Here is a 25,359-nt window from a genome sequence, read left to right on the forward strand (position 1 = left end):
TTTCTTTTTTTTTCTTTCCATCTCTTCCTTGTTGCTTCAGGATAGTGGGTCTTGAGGACCTCAGAGGCTCCTCAGGGCAAGGGGAGATGGCGGCCTCCGTAGCCCTCTACCAGGTCTTGGAACAGAAAGACCATCAGATTAACTGTCCTTTACAGAGTCCTACACAATTCAGTAGGTTATACTGAAGAGTATGGCCTCCTTGATGTGGATTCATGAAATTAGACCATTTCACCAGACATTTTTTTTTCCTCTTTGCTTTCAACCTAACTACCCAGATGTGCTTTTGGCTGCCACAGCAGAAATCTCTGGAGTGGAGTGTCTTGAGCCCAGTGCTTAGTATTAGTTAGTAACATCCAGAGGCTAATCCACAATTCAGATGTACCCTTCATTCCTGGAATTTGCAGGAACGATCATAATGAAGGTACTAATGCACATCCTGGAGTATGGAGTACTTAAGACGGGGAGCTGTGGATGTCACCAGGCTAATCACCAGATTAAGTCACCCTGCTGGAACAGCCCCCCTTACATGAAGACCATTAGTATGTGAACAAGTGATAATATGTTCTAGACAGAATGTGACAAAATTAAGAAATGGAGAGGTTGAATGCTTGCCTCCTTTTAAGACTTTATTAATATTCTCTACCTATAATAAATAACTATTATGAATATTCAGTTATAAAATGATGCATTCTCAAAGAAACTGGCTAAACATGATGAAATATTGTCTAAGATTTAGGTATCTTGATATCTTTTCCGTTAAAAATCACCATTGTCCGCGAAAAAAATGTAACATTATGTGTTAATAAATATCAGGTTATATTCTTAACGTATATACTTAGTTTTCTTGATTGATGGTTTTTTAAAGATTAAATATTGAATACGAATACTTTGTGGTGTTAAGTTGTCAGGTTAACGTGAAGATTCCCCAAGCAATTCACAGACTGGGAAAAGTTCCTCAAAGGGAGGATTGAAGCTGATTTTGGAGCAAAAGTAATTACCGCCCCATGCTCCCCCCAGGGCTGGTCCCACAGAGGTTTTAATTGGGTTCTAGTTCAATAACGAAGATAATGGTTGTGGCTCATTGAAGGAGGCAGGATGGTAAAAGGATTAGACCCACTCCTCAGGGGATTTTAATAGGGTTTCACATCTTCCATCAACTGGTGGGTGCCAAGATTAGGATAAGAAAGAAAGGTGGTTTCATGGGGCAATATCTAATTAAAATATTAATTTGAAGACAGCTGGTATACCTGCCTCAGAGTTCAGGTGGTGGAGGAGAGTTTGTCCCTTTTTTTTTTTCAACCGTACATTAAAACAGTCATTTTAATTCCAGTAAATGTTGAAACTTTTACTCTAGAACACTACCTGTGAAAATGATTTTTTACTGTTTTGATTACATCAAATCATTGAGCTTTATATTATTTTCTCATTTTAAGCATCAATACCATGCCAACATCAAAGTATTTTTGGTTATACCTATCTGTAGAATACCAGGTGATTTTAAAATCAAACAGAGGACAGAGAAGCTCACACATTACTTTCCTGAGACTGAATTTTATATTCGTCTGAACTTCCAAGTGGTACTGTGAAATTCAGGAAGTCGCCTTCAGGCAACTTCTAGAAAAGGGTTGTTACCTTATGTACGGTATGTCAGATTCCACACGATACTTTCTCTTGGTTATCATATAATTTGTGTTTACGTTTCTTATCTACGAAGTGGAATTTGGGGAAATTACTTTACACACAAGATATTCCCGATCGCTTTTTCTTTCCCCCCTTACTAGCTTTGACAGTATTCTTATATAGAAACAGTTACATCTCTTACCTGTAAACATTTGATAATGAGGCTGTCCACTCAGTAGCCATCATGTGCCAAGCCTGCTGAAGTGCCCTGGTGTTACAAGGCTAAAGCATGCTCTGTGCCTGCCTGAGACGGGACTTCTAGGTGGGGGGAACTTATTGCATTGCCGACTTAGGGTATCAACCAAGTTATTTAACCTCTCAGACCTACTTTCTTTTTTATTTGTCATTAAAAAAACCCCACAAATTATCAAGTAGGTATAAGTTTATATAATACTACAATATATACAGCACTTTTAAAAATAATCATACATATCTAAGCATCTGTATGCTTAGCTAAATATTAAGGATGGTCATTTCAGAATGATGGAAACTCTTGGCGTACTCTGTTTTCTGTAATAACCATGTATCACCTTGGCGACAAGGAAAAGGACCAACTAGAAGTAGTTTGAATTGATTTTCCTCCTATGAAACAGGTTTCAGTGGAATGACCGAACTGTGAACGCGGTGCCTCTGCGCTCGGCACTCCTCCTCTCCTCAACGGGTTCCTTCTCTTCCCACTCCCTGGTTGCGTGTGCGCGCTTCACCACCTCCTGGCACACGTTCTGCCAGGAACGCCACTGGCTAACGTAGCCCGTCCCCACCAGGGCGAGACCCTTAGTCACGGACTTTGCTTCACTGATTTACTCCGAGCACCCAGAATGCTGCCTGGACACACGTAGGCTTCCAGTAAATATTTGCGGAGCAAACAAATGCCCGTTAATGACTCCTGCCCAGCAGGGGTGGCAGGGGGCAGAATGGCATTCACTCAGTTACATTAGTGAACTAAGAAGTGAACTATATTCATATTCATTCCCACCTCTCTCAACAGTTTCCAGCCCCATGGAAAATACTGGGTTTTGTCCAAGGAGGGGATGTGCGTGCTTTTCCATGTTTGTTTTCCTCTCTAGGTAATCTGCACGAGACTTCCAAACTGCAGAGCACATTGATATTATCTTAACCCATGTTTATAAGTGATTAAAAAAATAGGATTCTATCTACCATGCCTGTGTTCTAGAGACAGTCTTGGGACAAAATGGGGTAAGGTGCAGAAAGTGCCCTAAAGTGACTCGGTGCTCCCTGGTAGCAGTCCCCTGTTAATATTACTACTGCTGCTTTAGTGATAAAAGTGTGACTGGAAAGTTGAGTGGCTCTCTTTGTATCAGAAGAATTCTAGAATAATTTAGGAGAAAAATCTTATTGTCGAGTTCATTTAAGTCACAGAAGGATGTAGTGGAAAGAGAGTACATATATAACTTCTTATTTTATGTTTAATAAAAAATAAATTATATTTTATAGGAATAGATGTATATAATAAGCATACATATGTATATATTTATGATAAGAGAGACAATGGTTTGCAGAGTTGTTACTATCATTAAGTAATACAGATATTCTGCAAGTTCTGAGCACCTGATTTGAAAAATGATGTCCATGATTCATTGCATATAGCCTCTTGATCTCAGTTCAGGAGATCCACAAAGCTTTGCCGGCCCTGGTGTCACTTGGAGGCCAGAATATGGAGCAGTATTAACTATCTTCTTTCTTTCAAAATGGTCATACCATAATACTGCCCTTTTCCTTATCTTGATTGAGCCCTCAAGGGTAGTCTCTCCCCCTGGCCTCTGTCTGCTCCCACCTCCCTCCCTCCCTCCCTCCCTCCCTCCCTCTCTCTCTCTCTCTCACACACACACACACACACACACACACACACACACACACACACCTACACACCTTTACTTCATATTCTCCTTTTCTCCTTTACCTCAGTCTTCCAAATTTTGCTCTTTTTCCCTAAATAAAATCTCTTTCTTTTAACCTCTTATCACGTCATTTGTGAGCCAAAAAAGGTTTTGGATCATGCCACAGTGGTATGCCACTGTACACATTTTAAGAAGAAGGAAATTCCTGCCTTTTCATATTAAATTTGTTACAATAAAGGGCTGGTGTAAATCTCTTAAGTGCTCATCTGGAGAAAGGGCTGAAGCACAGGGAAAAGGAGAATTTACTTCCTATTTTCTACTGTTCTAATGGTTTGACTTGTTTATTTTACATTGCCCATATAGTACTTTCATATTTTCTTAAGTTATCCATATGGTGGTAGGGTTGATTGAAACTGTTTTTTTTTTCAATTATAAATATATAAAAGTTCAATTATAGATTAAAATCGGCACTCTAGGCCAGCCTGAGCATATGAGCTCCATTGATAAGGTCATTATTTTTTTTCAGGTTCCTATACAGTAACTGACTTACAGATAAACTATTGGATCACAATCTGTTTATAAACTGTAAAGAACTATGCTGTTAAAATAAACCAGTTTTCAAATTTTAACATGGAGACCTTCTGGATTATTTAGTGTCTGAACAGGAAGTAGGATATTATGGAAGTTGTGTACACAAGTCCATTTCCCACTTCTAGACTCTATAGGCAAATAATCTTCTGCCCATAGAGTGGTACCTACATAGTTCATGCAGCGTGTCAGAAGCCTCGTTTAATAAGCAGAGACTACTTGGGGTGCCTGGGTGGCTCAAGTCTGTTGAGTGTCCGACTTTGGCTCAGGTCATGATCTCACAGTTGGTGAGCTCAAGTCCTGCATCAGGCTCTGTACTGACAGCTCGAAGCCTGGAGCCTGGTAAGGATTCTGTGTCTCCCGCTCTCTCTGCCCCTCCCCTGCTCATGCTCGCTTTCTCTCTCTCTCCCTCTCTCTCCCTCTCTCTCCCTCTCTCTCCCTCTCTCTCCCTCTCTCTCCAAAATAAACATTAAAAAATATTTAAAAAAATACAAGCAGAGACTACTTGACCATGGAAAGCAAACGCTATATATATATATATATATATATATATATATATATATATATATATATATATATATATATATATAAAACACATATATATAGTAAAAATTTAGTACATTTATATACTATACAAAGTGACCACGTATCATACTGTATATCTTACATAATACATAGTAAACATTATATTATGCCTGCATTTCCCAAAGTTAAATATATTGTATTTCTCCTACCAGAGTGAAACTTTAATCATCTCTTCCTCCCTTACTATAATGATGTTAATATATAATTAAATAACAGTAATCATTTCCCTGCCTTCTTAAATAGAGGCTTCCTTCAGGTTACCCGCATGCACAAAATTTACCTCTCCTACTGAACACAGTCCTGTTTCGTGATTGAAAATACAACAGACAACAGCCCAGGAATGGTGGTCCTGCTCTGGTAGGGCAGGACACTGCTGGCTATGGGTATGGTAGGATTGGTTTTTTTCTTTGGTGAATGAAGCTCTGGTTTGTTTGTTTGTCTGTTTGTTTGCATACACAGCTAAGGAGTGTTTAGCAACCACACGTGATAAAACACACACACACACACACACACACACACACACACCCTCTCCCCCTCAGGGATGGGGACAGGCTGGTCACCAACAGCTCTTCCCAGGGGCAGCAACTTTGTGTTTTAGGAGCTAAAGTGCATCGTTTCCTATGCAGCTCCTGAAGCGCAACGATTCTCATTCCTTATTGAAAGGATCTATCACTACTGGCTTTAGAGAAAGAAAAGGCCCTCAGTTCACGTGTACAGTGCTCAGCCTGTACTTCTCTTCTTAAAAAAAGAAAAAAAAAATGACAGAGGAAATGTTTACATCGATTTAATAGGCATTAGCTTTATTTTTCAAAACATTGTGTTTTAAAGCACAATAGACTTTGCAGTTGTTTATAAATTTGAAGTATTCATCAGTGTGAAATAATTGTTTATTTCCTTTCCCTATTTCCTCTTATCGGAAAAAAAAATACATTCGGTCTCCAGGCAAGATAAAATCCACTTTGCTAAGTTATTTGTCAGTTTTTATAAAGTGAGTTTAATATCACTGGGGCAGAGGTTTAGGATAGTCACAGGATTAGCAAGGGAATATGACATATAATGTTTTTTTAGGTCATTGGGTTGCATTTGGTAAACTATCTTATGCTTGTTTAACCACTGAGCAGAAAGTGAGCCCTCCCTGTATTGTTCCATTCATATTACTCCGCACTCATTCAGAAGTCTCACACTTCCTTTGCCTGGCACATTAAAGGGGCAGTGTGGCATCTTTTGATAATGTGCAAAACAGCTTTCCTAGTCCACGCTCCTGAGGCAAAGCTAACCACTGAGGAGATGAACTGCTAGTCCTCGGTCCCGAAATTAACCAGAAACTTGGTGTTATTTTCATTCTTAACAACTTTTCTTAAAATCTTAAAGTTTCCCCATCCCCCACCCCCACCCCCGCCACATACCCTCTACTTTTTAGTGTTGATCAGGGAGAAAAAGGAAATATGAAAACATTAAAAACACACACACACAAACAGCCCTAAAGGAAAGGAACCATGCAAAACAATGAAAAACAGAGGAATGTGCTTTTTCTCTCCAGGATAATCTAGGAATACATGTTATAGACTGTGATGTTAAACCTTTAATCCTGTGGCTTTATCTATCATCCCATTATATATTATTTTCTCCCTTATGAGAAAAGCGGTGATTATTATCACAGGTGACAAAACACAGAAATAAAAAACAAGCAGAGAGGTTACATTCAACCACTCTAAACAGGTTTCATATTTGCTTTCTTTGCTTTCATTGCCACACCAGAAGCCTGTGAACAGAGTGGGTGGGCACAAGCTGTCTTTCTCAGGTGCACATCCCCGAGATAGGACAGGTGAGCAGGTGCCGAGCTGATGAAAAGATAAACATTAAGTCATCCTCGGTGATATTTAGCTAGCTAGCTAGGGAAAGAATTCAGCAATGCCATTGTGCTACTGTTCAAATATTTACTACTTGAACCTGGAAAGGAAAAAAATGTTGCTGTCTTCATGTAGAATTTCTTGTCCCTTTCTTTCTTTAAACAGTGTTTCAAAGGTCTAAGAAGGCAGTTGTTTATCTTAGAAAGAAATATGAGCTTTGACTATGGAGTTTTCCAGGTATACTTACTGTGGGCTTCATTAAGCAAATGCAATTTAGCAGTCTTGCATTTGGCAAAACATTCTTTTATGTTTCTTGACTGTTTATTTTAAGAGATGATTTACCAGCCGGGCAGATTAGAATGTTTACTATGTATGATGTATGTTTCATCCCTCACCGTGGCTCTTCGCCCTGGCGTAACCGCAGCGGATGTTGTGGATGTTCAGCATGGACATGACAGTTTGAGAAGAAATGGGAAGTCAGAGTGAGAAGATACTTAGGATATAGTCTGTCTTCCAAGCATTTGAACCTGTGCTGCCGTGTACTTTTTTTTTTTAAAGTGCATCAGTGAACGAACAGCTTATTTTATACACATCTATGAATTACTGAGCATTTGAAAAGAGCATACCACAGGAACCTCGTTAGGAAAAGAGGGAAACCTATGGGAGAATTAGCCCAGAAGGGCCAGTGCCTTCAAAGACAATTAGTTATGAGTTGTGTATTATACAGCAGGCCTTTCTGATGAGTGTTTGTTGTTCTCTGTTTCTGGATTCAAGCGACTCTCTGGTTGCAGTGAACTCAGAGCTGAGAGCACTCATTCATTGCGGCTTAGACTCAAGCAATAACTTGAGTCGTTTCCTCTCTGAAGGTAGGACAGCTAATGAGAAACACAGATTTGGAGCCAAGATCTATTCTAAGATTAAGATAAAGTATCCTAACAGAAAGCTGATGGTGAAATGAAAGATCGAGAATTCTTTCTGGGGCAAGGTCTCGAACCAGGTGAAATCAGCTCATTAAATAGTACCTTCTCTACCATGTAAGCGTTGTGACGTAATGTCATTGTAATATGTAACGAGTAACCTATTTATACAACTTGTTTAAGCCTCCTTTAGACTATATATGTATGGTCCATATCAAGAAAAATCTCAGGGTGATTTTGGGTTTTGTATAAACAGTGCCCACATTTACATGGGAAAATGATCACTTGGGAAAGAAAAAGTGAGTTTGCAATATCCTGTTTTGGTTCAACCCTCTATGAAAAGTCTGTGAAACTATATAGCATCATAGCCCTGAGAACATGACCATCTCGTCATGGCATTTGCTGCAGCAAAATGCCCTGCGCGCCCGTCCCACGTGGGGTGGACCTTCACAGCCTGCTGCTGGAGCTAAGGGGCTGGGTGCTGAAGAACCCCAGACGCCTGAGGTTATGCCTACCCCATTCACCTAATGGCAAACCCTTCAGAGTCAAGCCCTCAGATTCTGAGAAACATTGAAATCTGCTTTATTTAATTTCCTCTCATTTACCAAGAGTAACAATCTATTTTAGTAAATAAATTCAGGAAATTGGTAAAGCACTTTACTCCATCCGTTATGGATCAGTAATTAACATGATTGTCACGTTTTTCCTGGCTCCCGGGCTGCAGTCGCTTATGGCTTCCCTCTCATGCCTGCAACCAGTTTATAACATCCCCGGCAATGGGTGTTACTGAGTTTAAACCACTTACACAAACAACACAGCCTACACGTTTTGCAGAGAGGTACACTTCCTCTCCTTTATTAAATAAAGATTCCTAACTCAGAGATTGTGCTCTGTTGATTCTGGCATTCTTCTCAGATAATCCTTTTCGCTTTTCACCCACGACTACTTTACACCCTGGGACAGAATAAAAGAAACGATAATTCATTCAAAGGTGGGAGTCACCGTCTCTCCCCTGCGCTAATCAGTTGCCTGGGGTTTGTTGTTTGTCTCTTTTTCGGTTTTATGATTTTTTTTTCTTTTCTTTTTTTTTTTTTTTTTTTGGCCGTGAAAACTGAGCTGATCTTAATTAGCTTCCACCATTCACCAAATAAAAATGATTTTTGTTTTCCTACCTTCATTAGCCACTGAGTGTTGTTTTCCATGATGTTCTCCAGCACTTGTAGCCTCTGCACGGAGTCGTCATAATCTAGTGGTGAGTCCCTCTGCACAGCGCTGGACGCGTAGGAGCTAGTCGAGCGACAGTTGTCTGTCTCCGGCAGGAGGAAAGTGTAGCTGCAGGACCCCTGCTGAACCTGATACTGCCTTTTCCCCATGCTGTCCATGCCTCTCCGAAAGTTGTTATAGGCTGCGGCTAGGACAAGATCACAGCTCAAAGTAAAGAAAACAAGCTGCCACATTCTTTCTTTCTTTCGGGAGTAAAGCAGCAGTTCAGCAAACTGGAAGGCACATAGGAATCCCACTCCTAAGCTGCCCTCTCAGAGGCAGGGCTCCGCTGCCATGGTGTAAGGTCCATCAGTGGGAGTCTCTTCCCTCCTTTTCTAGCAGGAACGTGATTGTTCACGCTGGTCTTCCCTCCCGTCCTGCAGTGAACTGTCAGATCGCAGTAGAAAGAATAACCCTGCTCACTCCTGAGGGCTGTCTTCCCCTTACAGATCAGAGTTAATGCTTCCTTGTTTCTCTTCCCTCAGGTTCTGGGTGTCAGGATCTGCATCAATCACTTTCCTTATAAGATAAGTTGATAAGAGCGGGCAGACATGTGTCGCGAGCTGCTCCGCCCTCCTGGCTTGCTTGTTATCTTCCTGTAGGGGGGTCACTAGCCAGGCAACAGGAAAAATCCGAGCATGTGTGTGCTGTCCAACCAGGGCTATATGCTGCAGAAACCCTCTGGGAAGCACGGATCAGCTACAGGACCCCTGGGTATTTGCAGAGGCACCACCCTAATTGAGTATTTCCTAGAGAGAGAAGTGGGTCTCTCATGTCTGAAACTGATTTCACAGTGCTAAGCTGGTAAAATATCTAGGGTAATAACTTTAAAGCACAATGAAAGTTCCTGTTTTTTCCTTTAGGAATAAAAATACTACAAATATGTCAGGACTTTGGTTTATTTTTGTTATTACAAACAAAGAGGAAGAAGAAGTCTCGCTCTTGTAAACGCTTTGCCTTTCCATAGGGAAAATAGTTTCGTTGGTCTTACTTGATTTTTGAACTCTTAGTTACATGTACAGAATTTTCATTTGAAAACGGTTGGATGAGAAGATCTCGCTTTATTGGCTTGTGTTGGGGAAATCAGTTTCTGAGCTCTGACACTGAATCTTTTAAACAAAATATCCACTTCAGTATTCAAACTAAAACATACTAGACAGATTAATGGTCCATCAGATTACAATACAGACAGAAATCAGAATTTCATTTAAGATGCTGGTGAGAGAGGAACACAGACTTTTCCTGTTTTAGATCAGGTTTTGCTCAAATCCCATTATTTTGTCATGTTTTTTTTCCAGGACCGGTTCACTCAGCCCCACTCCATATTGGACTCAGGCAAATCACCTCTCCTTTTTAATTGAGCTCTCCTGTCCTTGTGTGTAAAATTCAAGGGTTGCATTAGCTCCCAGGATTTTTCTATTTCAAGTCTATGGCTCTTTCAGTCCCCGGGGTGACTTCCTTTAATAACACAAACTTAATACTTTAGGGATTAATGCTATGCTAACCAGCCAGAGTGCACATAGGGAAAAAACTCGGAATCTTTGCCCACGGTCTGTTTCTATCTCAGGATTTGTGCGCAGGATTTGTTCTCCCCGTTCAGTGGCAGCCTATCGGCACAGCGACCTGATGGACCCGTCTACCCACAAAAGTCTGTTTCCGTCTGTATCGTGCACGATCCGCTTTCAGAGCATTCCAGAATTACGTTTTTAATTCTTGGGTGCTTGTGAAATTTGTATGGTGAATTCTGTTTTCCTGGAATGTGTGTTTTCAAGAGACCTAAATAGACCTTTAAAAACAGCCCTCCTACGCACTGGCTGGCTCCCCCCACATTACTTCTAGAGCTGCGGTTCTTCACCTGAGGTCCATGGACACAATTAATGGGGTCCATGAACTTCGGAGACAAAAACTATGTCTTTATTCTTCACCAAACTCTACCTGAAGTAGCCTCTCCTTTAACTGTGAATTGGTCCTAAGCAACAGTGATCAATACCTGTGGCTTTTTCATCAATAGAAATCTTAGCTGTTCTAGTTACAGTATCTCAAGCTGTCAGCTCAGCACTACATTGTCACCAGACTCATCCCTGGATCTTGTTACTTAACATCCGAATAAAGTAGCACATGTCATTTCCTGAGAAGGGATTCCCAGACCTCCCAGAGGGTTCTGTCACTCGGGAAGGCTAGAACTCATGCCCCAGGAGGGTCTTATAGCAGAAGAGATGGTTTGAGTCCACCACGATTCTGGTACATGGTTTCCACTGAAGGAAGAAATTAAAGAAAATGTACCCATTCAGGCGACTGACTGTAGGGGGAAGCAGATAGTCTCTGAAGAGCCCTGCGTAAGAACCCTGATTCTCCCAGACCTGAAGCTAACCACTGCTGACTTCTCCAGGCCTCCGCTTTTTCACAAAACAAAAGGATTCTTTCGCTGTAGTGCCTTTGAGGATTAAAACGATACAGACTAGTAATATTATTTAGGACTAGTACTTCCGTATTTGCTATTCATTGGAAATTAGTTGTTCCACTACTATTATAGCTGTGTCATTCTCCCAACGTGAAGCAGAAACATCGGGCACACACTGCGTGTCCCCATTCGAAAAATCACTCATCTGTCTCCCAGGCAAGTAGGGTGGTTTAAAAAAGTAGCCACAGGAAGAGGCTATACCCCAAGTACTTCTCGTTTGCTCGTTTGTGTCAGAGCCCCTGCTGGGTGCTGGGGGTGGATGTTAATGCTCCCGAGCTGCAGAGACACAGCTAATGGGGTGAGGTAGACACCCATGAACGAATAGGGCCTGGTAGGAGGGACGGGGACGGCAATCCGAAGGGGGGTGTGGCTGCTGCAGGGGCACTGGCCCCACAGGCGGTGGCATGGATCCCTCCTTGTCTGCCCCTTCCAGCTCAGAATGTGCGTTGAGCAGCTCTTGGTAGGTTCCCAAATGGGAATTATTACCGGAGAGTTGTGGGGAAGCTCTACGTAGACCAGGAGACGGCAAAAGTGGTGTAAATGGGTCAGTCAGTAGTTCAGGCTCTGCGGGCGATCCTGCCTCCGCCACCACTTCTCAGCTCTGCCACGGTAGCGTGGAAGCCGCCGTGGACCATCCCTAGATGACAGAGCTTTATTCGTGCGCACCGGAATGTGAATTTCTTGTAATTTTCACATGTCCTGAGATATTCTTCTCCGAATTGTTTTCAGCCATTTATAAAAGTGTAAAAATCATTCTTAGCTCCCTTTAGCTGTTTGATACAGACCACAGGCTGTAGTTCCCCAGCCCCTGAGTTAGAACCTGGCGGAGTCTGTCCAGGGCGACGTGCCGTGGCAAGTGAGGCCACTCTAAATGCGTCGCCAGTGTAAACAGGCAGCCATCCCATGTCTCAGATCACAGCGTGGCTTCCTAAAGAATTGAGAAGCATGAGACCAGGCATGGGGGAAAGGGACTTCGGAGAAGGGCAGGAACATTTGACCAAAAGGAAAGTGCCGCTTTGAAGCTGGACCTAAAACACAAGGCAAGGACAGCTTGCTTGGAAACTAGACTCTGGTAGAAAGCAGACACCAGGCTCAGGCAGGGCCCAGTGCAGGCGACACAGCACAGCAGAGGCAGAACATGGTTGGAGCTGGGGCGGGGGACGTGCTCGTGGAGTCAGAACTGCACAATGGATTGTCCCAGTCGGTCACTGAGCAAATGCCGAGAGCATGTGCAAAGCCCCTGTGGCAACACAGGGGAGCCAGTAAGCCTCCTTCGAGGAGGAGGAGGAAGAGGAGGAGGAGAAGGAGTGGGGGGGGGAGGAGGGGGAGGAGGCAGATCTGGGTGGGGAGCCTCACGAAGGAGCACGATAACCGCTAACCCTCCTGCACTGGGCCACAGATAGCTGTGTGACAACTCCTACCCCAGCCTGGGGGACAGCAGGCCCAGCCCAGGCCCCCCTCTGCTCAAACGAGGCTGGACAGTGCTTCTCAGAACTGTTAACTGTTCATTTTCAAAGAGAATCTTGAGTTTTCTTCAGTGCCCTGCTGATAGGATAGCAAAGGCAGATGAAGCTATAAAATGGGAAATATTATTACAGCCTTCCCAAACGCTGCCTTCCTGCCCAACCACTTTTTTTTCCTAACAGTCCTGCCGAACAGCTGTGCGTGGTGCTATTTATTTTCTTAATAATGTTTGTTTTCTCCCCATACTGTATGTCATCAGCTGAGGTTTTGGAAGCTCCCATTTATTCTCTGTAGAGCTGTCTCGAGTTTTCCTTGCACTTTGCTATATAAATCAGATTTCACGGCACCAAGAACAACACTCTTACCTATTCCTCAAAGACAGAGGTTAGCATTACCAAGAACTCTGACGATGCTTTGGTTTGGCCTGCTGAACAAAAGCTCTAATGTGTGGGAAATGCCTGAGAATCTCCCCTTGTTGGTGGCCTCCCTGTCCCCTCCTGAAATGCAGGTCCGGGCAAACTGTAGACCGACTTCTGTCTGGATCTTGGAATCTGACCCACCACAGTCTTCCAGGGGTCCCAGGTCACCCAGAGGCTCTCAGACTTTAGGCTCTCTTTGAATGGTGTCTCAGGAACCCCACCACCAAAAAAAGCATGCTGGCTTTCCATCAGCACAAAATGGGGCAGCCCCCAAGCCATGGATGGCCAGATAGAAGTTTTGGGTAGGCCCATGTGACCTCTGCTGTTGTCCAGGGAGCCTGTTTAAGGTCCGGTATTGAACTCTGGATAGTTAAAATTGTTTCACAGACCAAGGTTTGGAAGTGGACACAGAATGGGCATTGCTTTCTGAACTGTTAAAATCCCAGTAGGTGTGCCTAGCCAATGTCTGTTCTGAGAACCCCATCCCTGATGGGAAAACACCTGGAAAGTACTCAGGTACTTACAGGCACAGGGATGTCCCACATCTGTTGAACCTTTGAGCACAAGGCTCCTGCCGTGCTGTCTGCACGGATCCTCCTGAGCTCACCTCATGCCTGCCGTGGTCACCATCGCCCTCACCAGAGCAGACCGCTTTTATCTCCCTGCTGCCTGCCCGCCTCGGGCATGGAGACGGGGGCGGGCTGCTTGGCCAGTGTGGCCTTCACTGGAAACTGGAAAGTGTTATGTTGCTACAGGGGGGACTCTCAGTACTGAAATACCTTAAGAAATGAAGCTGGGACACTCTGTTTTGATTTTGGACCGTTTGTAGACAGTCAGGCACACTCAAGACACTCAGGCGCCTGCCTGGCATGCTGGGGACATCTTGTCCATCTCCCTCCTCTCCCTGGCTTTTTAAAAATTGGCTGAATAAAATCAGTCCACATGTTTATGTACAATTTAATGTTCGGTGCACAGGGAAAACCATTAGAAAGTTCACTGGACGTAAAATTGTTGTTAGAGAAAGTTATTTTTGCTACTTTTATTTCCAAATTGTATAGGATAATGAATGAGGGCTGAAGATGTGGCCACAGCTAGAAGAAACAAAGGATGGATGGATGGATGGATGGATGGGTGGATGGAAGGAAGGAAGGAAGGAAGGAAGGAAGGAAGGAAGGAAGGAAGGAAGAAAATTAGTATTTCAGCTTTCCAAAAGCACACTCCCTCTAGAGTGATTTCTTTGTAAGTGTCACAGAAGACCTCTATTTCTACTCAATTTGAATACATGTTGTATTGGACCTGAACTACCATTGGACTCTAGAGCCACTTGCAAAAACTATGGTGATGCCTCTCTCTCTCAAGCTGCTAATCATGCTATTACAGCTTGTACTTGACAGGCTGTGAAAGATAATTCCCAGTCATGAGATTTGAAAAAGGTTCCAAAGAAAAGGCCCCTTACAGGTTACCATAAAGACAGAAGGAAGGGGAAAAAAAGTGTACGTGCGCACACCGTGCACCCGTGGAAGATAACTCTTGTCCCCCCAGATACAGAAATCAAGGCGCACTGAAGTGAGATGGTAAGAACCGCACCAGCCCAGTGCATCTCTGTGCCCTTCTTCTCCGTTAATGGTGATGAGTGTAAGGAGAATTTAAAGCAATAGTTTTTAACCTCGATTTTACCATGACAAAACTTGAACGTCTTTGGAGGGCCATTTCCTACTGGCTGTCACCTCTGTGCGGCACAAACACACATCCCCAGTGAACAGACTCTGTTTCACTGCCATCGACCGTTTGTAGCCTTTGGTCATCTTGAGCTGGGTCCTGTGTGGATCCCCGCCATGTGCCTGCCTCAGTATCCAGGACCTGTGGTATTCGTAAGCAGGGAAAGTCGCCTCGGAAGTGCACACGTCAGTTTGGACTTAAAGTCAAATTGTGTTAACTAGCTGAGGATAGAATCTCTGGAAATCCCACTGATTATCTAACTGCATCAGTTAAACTTGATATATATTCTTGCTACATTCTCAATTTCCTGGCTTTGACAGCCTTTTTCTCCTGTCTTTGGCTCGCTAGTTTCATCCAATGTAAGAAGCTAGCAGACGATGATGTACCTTGTAGAACACACACAGTTCTGAAATGAAGTATGATGCCTAGTTTAGCACAATTTCCTGTCCCAGTTGCAATTAAATGGAGATAGCATGTGACATAAAAAAGCTGGCCCATTGTATTTAGAGAACAAATTAAATGTCACCCACTTAGAATGGGGCATAGGCTGCGTAGAATTCACCTTTGTGGAAGGTGAGGGAATGTATATTTTGTTAAAATAAAGATCTCCCTGCCAGAGGAGGAGAAAAAGCCCTTTGCCAGATGTGTTTTCAGGCAATTTCCTTTCCTGGGAAACAGCCATTTCCCCTGCATTACCAGTCCTGTTTTCATTCGCAACGCAGCCGGAATGAGTGCGGGGACCAAAGGGCAGAGGCCTAGATAGCATCAGCCTTATCTGTGACAATTATCTGTCTTCTTGCAGCTGCCTCACTTTTGTTTGACCGAGAGCCATGGGGGCTCTTGGCTAGAGGGTTATATTGATGGAAGAATCCGAGTTAATCGTATGAGAAAAATCCCTTTCACGTGACTTCTCAGGTGGATGTCGTTCTTACTCAGCTTAGTTCAATTAAAAAGGTACCAAGACTCATTCATTCTAGCTTATCTGAGAATTTGCTCTGAAATGACATCTGAAAGACATTTGGAGAGAACAGACTGTTTTTTAAGGAAACTTAAAAGATTTCTGACTCTTTTATAGTTTGTAGTGCCATGAACCAGCACAGCATCTGCTGAAGCATGCTTGTTTTTTTAAAGCCACATTGTCTATTCTATGTAGCCTTAAAGATCGAAAAGAAAAAGCTTTTTATTTATTAGAAACTTGGAAAATATCCAAGTAACTATTTTTTTTTAAGATTTCATCATAAATTCCCTGAATTTTTAGGAATATTTTAGTTTATGTAATTCTCCTGTTATATAAAGTTATCTCAAATGCTGTTTGATTTTAAAATATTTTCATTCTCTAATATTTTTATGGAATATTTTATCTCCCCATCAAACAAAAATGCCCAAAAGGTCAAGATACCAAGTCATAACTTTAAAAAGGCAGTGGATAAAATTCTAAAACAATAGATGAGTGCATTAGCCTGATAATATTTTTGCCGGTAATTCTATGTCCTGTTTTCTCCCCGCAGAAAAAAAAAATGCTAAACATTTTCTTTCAGGAGATTGATGTCAATGGTTACTGTTAAACCCATGACCAATACAAAGTCAATAAAATCTTTCCTTTGACTAACACAGTGGTTCACGAGAGATTTTGAGGTGGGCTTATAATTCTGCATTAAATGTTCCTAAATTCATTTAAACAAGGTTTTAGGGAATTCAAATTCTGTGCTTGTGAAAAATGTGCCTGGTCTCTTTGTCATGGCCATTCTACTAAAGAAGTATATAAATTTGTCTCAGAATGAATTTTCCTTTGAAAGTGGCTTAATGCCATCTTGATTAATCTTTGTTTAATCTAAATTTATAAAAATTTTTATCTTAATTATGAGAAACCTTTTAAAATAAGAGATAAAAATGTCATATGTGCTATTTACATGAAGATATATTATCTCTCTCGGTTATAGGTTAACATAAATAAAATTGCTTATGTCAAAGAAGTAAAAAAATAACAGCACATGACCCCCTTTTGGTATTCCTGTCTGCCTAACGGACTTGATATAAAAAAATCTTCCTGTGGGAAATTAGGGTTGATTATGGAGTTACATGTATAAAAACTCATTTTTGAAGAATTATATATAGTTTCTAAAGAATTACATTAGAAGTATAAGAAATAGTTATGCATAAAAGGAAGCGATGTTTGCATTCAAGTATATAAAAATACTCCATTGCCATTCTTGTTTCCTTGGTCAATTTAAGTATGGTTGTCTACTGATGATTTAAGTCTTTCCTAAAAAATCTGATATGTATATGCTCCACTTTTTGTCTTAAACCCTATGTCAGTTTCTTTGGGGCTCTATTAATAATAAACTATACTTCCCAAAATATTTTATTTTAAGGAAAGGGTCTAAATTCAAAGAAAGACTGATACAAAAGAAAAAAATGAAAGGAAGAAAATTGTACAAAGCCTATAGCAACAGAACATTTATAGCAGGGTTAAGGTGCCTAGTTCCTGGCATCTGTTTCCCTCAAGGAAAAAAAATTATATGTGTGTGTGTATGTGTATATATATATATATATATATATATATATATATATATATATATAAAATATTTATATAAATATTCTAGTAGAATATTTACAAAAGAGAAATACTGTTTACCTTTCCTCAAAATCCTGATGCATATTTCAGTGATCTTTTTTATTTATTGGTCAAAAAGTCCTGCTTGACTACAATAAAAATTAAAACAGAACCTGTTAGAGATGGTGTCTATATGAGAATACAAGTACCAGATCCACTTGTAATACCTGCTCCCTCTACTGGCCTCATAACAGATAACAGGGAAAACCATCCATGTTTTATTAAGATTATTTATAGGAATGACATGCGATATAGGGCATAAATATCATTAGCAACTAGTATACAACCCAGCATGCTTTCAGTATAGTTTTAATGCAAGAGAACACCACACCATATGCAGAAATTGCACACCTACTTACACGTGTGTGTGTGTGTGTGTGTGTGTTGTATGTATGTGCACATAGTGAAAAAAACATTTTTAAGCACTTGTTTACCACACACAGAGTCTGGAGCCATTTCAGTATCCTCTGGTGACCAGGTTACTACCCAAATGAGTTAAGCCTGTGCCATTGCAACAGTCAAAACACTAGAGTTTTGTGTTTGTCTCTGTTACGAGGTGAGTTTAGAGACCTGATCGTTGTAGCAATTTTTTACAGTCTGACGAGGTAAACCCACCTTCCAGGACACAGGGACAGTGCTGTGACCCCGCCCTGGTGGTTCTTGGGGGGGGGGGGTACTGAGCAGGAGCACCACACGGGAAGGCTCCAGAATAGAGATGCGGCCTGAGTCAACAGCCAAGAATACTTTCAATGACTGTCTAGATCCAAATGTTTCACTTATTTAAAAAGGACCTTCAGGGCACCCGGGTGGCTCCGTTGGTTAAGCATGTGACTTGATTTTGGCTCAGGTCATGATCTCGTGGTTGTGAAATCGATCCCCGTGTTGGGCTCTGCACTGGGCCTGGAGCCTGCTTGGGATTCTCTCCCTCTGCCTCTACCCCTCCCCCAGCTCATCCTCCCTCTCTCCCTTTCCCTCTCCCTTTCAAATTAATTAATTAACAGAAAAGAACCTTTTCATCCCTCCTCCAACATAGAGACCAAAATTGAAGGATTACATTCCAGGCAAAGAAAAAGCATGTGTAATTAAAGTATGAGACCAGGCAACTGAAGAGTAATTATGTAATCCAGCAGAGTGCAGGGAAGGCATGAGCCTGGAGATCCCATCTTTCTAGCTCCCGACCCAGGCATTTGGAATTTACCCTGAGGGAGCCTGAAGCCAAGGAAGGGAGTGTTTTGCGGAGGGAGGGAGCAGACTAGTCTGAAAGGCCCCTGCGGTGTTGTATGGAGGAGAGGTTGGAAGAGAGTAGGATCAAAGGAGAAAGTGCAGAGTCGTGCAGGTCTGATGTCATGGAATCGTGACCGAAACATCACCCTGGTGCTCGAGGAGACTTCACATGGACAATCAGTAGGACTTCTAGATGGACAGGCTATGGGGATTCCAGGAAGGGGATTGGTTTGGTATTGGGGTTGACTATTCCACTTAAAATGATTAAAAACGCTGGATAAAATAATTTAAAAACTATTTGAGGAGCGCCTGGGTGGCTCAGCTAGGCGGCTGACTTTGACTCAGGTCATGATCTCACAGCTCGTGGGTTCGAGCCCTGCCTTGGTCTCTGAGCTGAGAGCTCAGAGCCTGGAGCCTGCTTCGGATTCTGTGTCTCCCTCTTTTTTCCCTGCCCCCACCCCTGCACATGCTCGCTCTCTCTCTCTCTCTCTCTCTCTCTCTCAAAAATAAATAAACATTAAAAAAAACTATTTGAAAGGCATCAGTGAAATGACAAGATGATAGACAGTATCAGGTCCAAATGTAAGTGGAAGCAGGAACCAAGTGAATCGAGTGGAATAGTAAACAGATTTGCCTTCAAAGCATTTGGCAAATGGGAAATTGAGCCTCCCTTTACAAGGCCAGGAGGTGGGGTGAGGAGACAAGGGCCCCGCCAGCCAGCGGAGAGTTTGAAAGGCACCCCCTCCATGGAGGTGGTGCCCCAGAGGACTCAGCCCAAAATGCCTGGAGCAGAGATAAACCTATCCATGCTCCCTGACGTTAAATGCTCTGAAAGGGGAATCGCATCCCTGAGGATCACAGCCACAGGATCACCCATTTTAGTTTTACAGAGCAAATTAGGTGGCTGGGAAAAAAACTCAAGTCACGCTGAATTTTTCTAAAGTGGTCCCATGCTACTGCTATCAACCCTTCCCTATCTACCATTTCCCCCATATCAACCTATCAAACATTTCAACCATATCAATGCTATCAACCATTTCCCACATGTGTGGCAAATGTGAGTCCTTTCTAAAAGAATGCACCTTCATCATAGGTCTCAAAAGATTCCTACAGATAATTTCCCAAGGAAAATGAGTACCTCACAGACAAGAATCAGTGAACACGTAAGAAAACATAGTCTTGTTAGCAAAAGTCAGCGGAAAGAAGAAATGGCCAAAGCAGACCCGCACGTACTTTCTAAATGGCACCCATCGCCACACTTTATGAAATAACCATCCTCACTGTACTAATTTCTTCAGGCTGCCGTAACAAAGTACTGCAAACTGGGTAGCCTAAAACAGCAGCAAATGTATTGTCTCACAGAACTGGAAGCTGGAAGTGTGAAAAGCGGGTGTTGGCACGCTCCCTCTGAAACCCGTGTGGGAACACTTCCTTGCCTCTGCATAGCTAATAGTGGTTTGCGGGTGACCTTTGGTATTCTTCAGGTTGTAACTGCATAGCTCCATTCTCTGCCTTTGTCATCATATGTCAGTCACCTGTGGGTGTCCCTGTATTTTTATGTCCCTCTCTTCCTATGAGGGCACCAGTCATACTGGATTGGGAGCCCACCCTACTCCCTGATGACCTCAGCTTAACTAGTTCCATCTGCAACCATCCTGCTTCCAAAGAAGGCCGCCTTTGGAGTACTGGAGGTTAAGACTTACATCTGTGGGGGCAGAGCATAGTTCTACCCATAACACTTACCATGCTTCATTTACATGCTTAAAGATACAAAATTTTGAAAACACCTAAAGGATCCTAACACTAAAGAAGAAAAACTCTGGTAGATTTATAAAGAAAACTTAATGAAGTAGCAGAAAATACGATCACTGAAATTCATAGTTCAAAGATCAAAACGATTAGACGCATCTGAAGAGAGACCCACTGAGTTGAAAGATAAGTCAGGGAAGCCGTGTGAGAGCACAGTGTGGAGAGACAAGAGGTGGACCCTGAGAAAGAAGGTGAAGACCTGAAGGGTAGAATTTCAAGAGGAGTATAACAAGAGAGAGACCAGGGCAGGAAGATTTGCAGATTTCCCTCAAACGATGAAGGTACACATTCCAAAAAAAACAGAGTGACCAACAGGGTAATAACAAGAGTGAATAAAGGAGTAAAAGGGAAGAGTCAAGAATAAAAGACCCTCTGGCTTCTGGCCGAGCAGTTGGCTGGCTGGTGACCCTTGGGAGCCCAGGAAGAAAGGCAAATAGAAAGGTGATGGGTGTACCTTCATCCATGTTCAGCTGTCATTGGTTACAAAACATCCAGGCAGAGTTTTCCTATTGACAGTGTGGGTCTGATGCCCAAGAGACTGATCTGAGCGGGGAAAGAGCAAGACCTAATTTTCGTGATCAAGATCAGTGCCAGCTTTGTTAATTAACTTTGTAATAAATGGCAAAGGCTAGTAATGAAAAACAACAGCTATGTAAATTACATAAATCTTAACAACCCAGGATCTTCTAGATAAAGTTAAGTAGCAGAGTGCCTTCATCAACCTTGACCCTTGGCCACAATTTCAGTGATGCAGGCTCTGTGGATTGTGGCATATATCTTGTGTCCTATTCTCTAGATTTCTGCTCTAGAGGAAGTAGATAGTAATGGTAAATTAAGAAGACCCAGGCTGGTCAGGATAAAATTACTTCATAGTGTCTCTGAGATGCTTCAAGTGGTTGAAAATAAAATCTGCAAGATCTAATTATTATCATGGTAAGTTTTTTAAAGATGTTTATTATTTTGGAGAAAAGAGAGAGCGAGTGAGTGGGGAAGGGGCAGAGAGAGAGGGAGAGAGAAGAATCCCAAGCAGCCTCTGCACTGCCAATGCAGAGCCCGACACGGGGCTCGCTCTCACAAACAGTGAGATCGTGACCTGACCCGAATCAAGAGTTAGATGTGTAACCCACTGAGCCAGCCAGGTGCCCCCCACAAGCTAACTTTATAAATTTATGAATTTATAAACTTTATAAATTTCTTTGAGGGCCTTTGAATTGTGTCCCCTGGAAGGGGAGTTAGGAAGCCCTAACTCCCAGAACCTCAGAATCAGGTCTTATTTGGAAATAGGGTCATTGGGCATATAATTAGTTACAGTTCATGTTAGTTAAATTTCACTCGTGACTCCACACTGTTAGAAGGGTGCGTCCTAATCTAGTATGACCGGTATCCTTATGAAAAGGGGAAATTTGGACAGAGGCACACATACAGGGTGGATACCACGTGCAGACGAAGGCTGAGATCAGGCTGATGCTTCTACGAGCCAAGAACCACGGGAAGCTGGGAGAGAGTCCTGGAACATTCTCCCTCCAGCCTGTAGACACTTTGATCTTAGACTTTCAGCCTCCAGAGCTGTGACCAAAGACATTTTGGTTGTTGGAACCATTCAGTGTGCGGCCCTTTGTTACAGCTGCCCTAGCAAACTAATACAGCTTCCCCCAGAATTAGTATTGGCAAGGATATTAAAATACGTTGCTGGCTTGTAGTATCCAGCAAATACTCTAACCATTTGGTTGTGTGCTCGCTGTTTAACCTAAGGAGGAAAAATCCAGGCAGCTCAAGTATTTCAATAATGGTGATAACCATGCAAGGCTTCATTTTGCAAGTTAAAACCAAACGCTCTTTAATGGCAGCTGCCCTTGAATCACTCTGTTCTCCTTCATGAAGGCTCAGCTTAAATGTCACTCCCTCCAGGAAGCCTCCCTGCAGGACGGCCTCCAGAAAGGCCCCTGGCACCTGTCCATTCTTCCATTATGGTGGATAATGGCTCCTTATCGCCACTGACTGTGAACTCATTAAAATCTGGGGCCATGCCTCATTAGATTGCTGCTACTGTCTGTTTTAAAATGACCTCTGTGCGTTCATCTTGGTAGCACCTGCTCAAAAACGGTGGCATATAACAATGAAATTAGAGAGGATGCCCACGCAGGGCCCCACTCTGCAGACGATGTACTCAGCTGTCTGTTGTGACAAGGCTCCCATCTCCACGGAGTCTGAGAGCACTGCCGTTTGGATCACGCTCTGTGCGAGTTGCAAGATATCCCACCCCCGTCCTCTTGGTTTCCCGTTGTGGTGGAGGTGGCCCAAGACACTGAGAAGTTGTTGCAAGACCTTGGGCCAATAAAGTCTTTTCTAAGTAGTTGGGCTCCTTTCCCTTAGACCATGTGGAGCGCTTGTGCTGTGTCCTCTCATTTGGAGGTTTCTGCTCTTTAAACCGAGTTGCTGCTGGAGTTTCTTCACTGGCCCTCTGTCTCTTCTTGCCTCATTTGCCTGGGAACCTGTTGCATTGAATGAAGCCGCTAAATCTATAGGTCACCTGCTCCAGATGCGATTAAGTTATCAAATGCACAACACCTGGTACAGAATGCATTGTCCCCAGATAAACACATTCATAGATTCTGAGTGTACAAGTCATAAATGAGTGTCTAGCAAGTACATTTAAAAGAAAGTGTCCTTCCAGATAATTTGTTGGGACTATCAACACTTACTCTACTGCTCGTACTCAAAACATGTTCAGAACTTCTTTCAGACAAGTGCTGTAAGCCAAAGACTTGTATTTGCTTGTCTTCCATGATAGTACATTTTCCTCCTTTAAGGGCAGAATGATGTTCAATATGCCCCAAACCGCAGTGTTGTGTTAGGTTTACTAAGTAACCAAACACAGCACTATAATATTATAACCCTATTGGTTTCCAGTGGCTTCCTTTCAGCTTTCAGTTCACCAAATGAAAGACACTGTAAGTAGATGTAAAAGAAATGCAAATTAAGGAATCCTCAGTAATCCTATCATCTAGAAAGAGCTAGTGGGGACTCTCAACCTGAGTGATCCAGCCCCTAATTAATCCAGCTGCCTCCAAGTAGCTCTAAAAAAAAAAAAAAAAAAAAAAGGTCAAACCAACCAATCCAGGATTGGTTGTCATGGAGAACAGTTCCCCTCTGGGGGTGTGCCCTCCCATGAGACAGCAAAATATCTCCTCTGAATTGGAAACAGGGCTTCTCCTGCCTCACTCACCCACTGGCTGGATCAGAAGTGGTCTAGAAGTGGTCTCCTTCCACCAACAGCCAAAAACACTACCCTGGCATTGCTTACCAGATGCTCAGCTGCCCCAATAAACATTTGGGCCATGATCTCTGAGAAGAGTAAGTTTGATCCACTGTGAAGGCTCATGGGAGAGGGGAACGGGTAGAAATTCTTTCCCGAACTGGTATTTCTAGGAAAACACTCAGCCAGAACTTGCAGCTGTTTGCTATCCAGTATCAATTCTAAACAACATTTTAGTTGGCAAAAGAAAAGTGAGAAAACAATAAGGCTTGAAGCCTAAAACTTTGGGAAACCCCTTTCCATAATGTGCTTATTTAGGGCTTCAAAATAGGCCTGTTTTCAGAACAGAAGAGCTAATATCCAACTTTTCTAGGCCTGTTTGTTTTCTGTTGTTTTTTTAGGATACATTTTAAATGTTTTAACAATTAAAAGAGAAAAATACTTGTTGACCGTTTTCTAAACATAATCTAAACCTCACTGTGGAATTGGGTTTTTTTTCCTTTATTGGAATAGACCATTTCATTCCTCACAAAATGCCAGTAGTTTAGAGAACATAGAATCCGAATGTAAAGTGCTTAGCAATCAAAACTCAGCATGCAAGATGTGTACTTTGGACATCTCTAAGCCAGGGATGGAATCCGATAATTTCAAAAGCTCTGTCCTCCACACGGGAGAGTTCAGGGGAAGCAGACCCATCTGAGAGCTTCCTGGTGACAAACACGGGCTCATTCAGGGCCCGAGCAGGTGCACAGCTTCTCAGAAGAAGCCGGGCAGATCAGCAGGAGAGACGGGTGATGCCTTGTATGGTTCAGACTCGGATGCTGGTCCCCGCAGTGCTAATTCTAGCTGCTATGAGATAGGTTAAATGCTGGGAATACAGTTTGACTTGTCTAGCCCAGAGACTTGATTATTCCTGGAGCTATTTCACAGGGCAGAGTCCATGGTTTTTATGCAGAAATGGCCCAGAGATCCGAGCGGTGGGCCGGTACTCCCGGAACAAACAGAGGGCAGGTCATCGGGTCTGGATGTTTCAAGCCAAGATGGAATCCCAAGGCTCTGCTGGCCTGAGGATGCCACAGAACACTGGGAACTGCCCCAGATGGGGTGTCTCCAAGGATAGGAGGACCTCTTTCATTTCCTGCAGACCCACCCGCCATCTGCCTCTTCGAGCAGCCTTAACTACCTGCCCTCTCCGATTCTGTTACATGAGAACAACATGACTGGGTTATCTGGAGAATTCCGTGATGCTGGCAATGTCCCGGGTACAGCGTCTGATGGGTGGGTTAGTGCCATTTCTCAGTCCCATTGTCCATTTGACTAGTTATCAAAGAAAGAGCCCTAGATCACTTCATTGAATAAGATTTTTGATCCATCCCCTGGAGAAATAAGTGATAGCAGTCATTCCCCCACTGGATCTAATTTTAGATACTGAAAACTATCTGTCCTAACAATGTCAGATCTGACCTGTCACCCTCTGATTAAGCCCCATCCATCAGTAAGGAAAGCGTTCTTCTTGGGCTTCTTTATTGAAAAGTGCTATGCGTCTAATTAACAGGTAGAATTTGGGACATTTTGTTCGCACTTTGCAGATTATCCCGAGAAAATAAGATAATGAGATAGTTTTAGAAAAATAAGACAAATAAGCAAAGGG

At 42.7% G+C, this 25,359-nt stretch overlaps 2 protein-coding genes across 4 annotated transcripts in view; one reads left to right on the forward strand and one right to left on the reverse strand.

Annotated features, from left to right (window-relative positions):
• The window catches only part of ANGPT2 (angiopoietin 2), a 59,429-nt gene extending 49,873 nt beyond the window's left edge, over window positions 1-9,556 (reverse strand). For both annotated transcript variants that reach the window (XM_042982861.1, XM_007089219.3), the window contains exon 1: window positions 8,652-9,556. In XM_042982861.1, the coding sequence (XP_042838795.1) occupies window positions 8,652-8,936 (285 nt within the window). In that variant the 5' untranslated portion in view covers window positions 8,937-9,556. The remainder of the gene's footprint in view (window positions 1-8,651) is intronic.
• MCPH1 (microcephalin 1) overlaps window positions 1-25,359 on the forward strand; it is a 268,842-nt gene that overhangs the window by 178,785 nt on the left and 64,698 nt on the right. The gene's annotated exons all lie outside the window — the stretch shown is intronic.

The sequence above is a fragment of the Panthera tigris genome, chromosome B1 (genome assembly GCF_018350195.1).
Source record: "Panthera tigris isolate Pti1 chromosome B1, P.tigris_Pti1_mat1.1, whole genome shotgun sequence".
Lineage (NCBI taxonomy): Eukaryota > Metazoa > Chordata > Mammalia > Carnivora > Felidae > Panthera > Panthera tigris.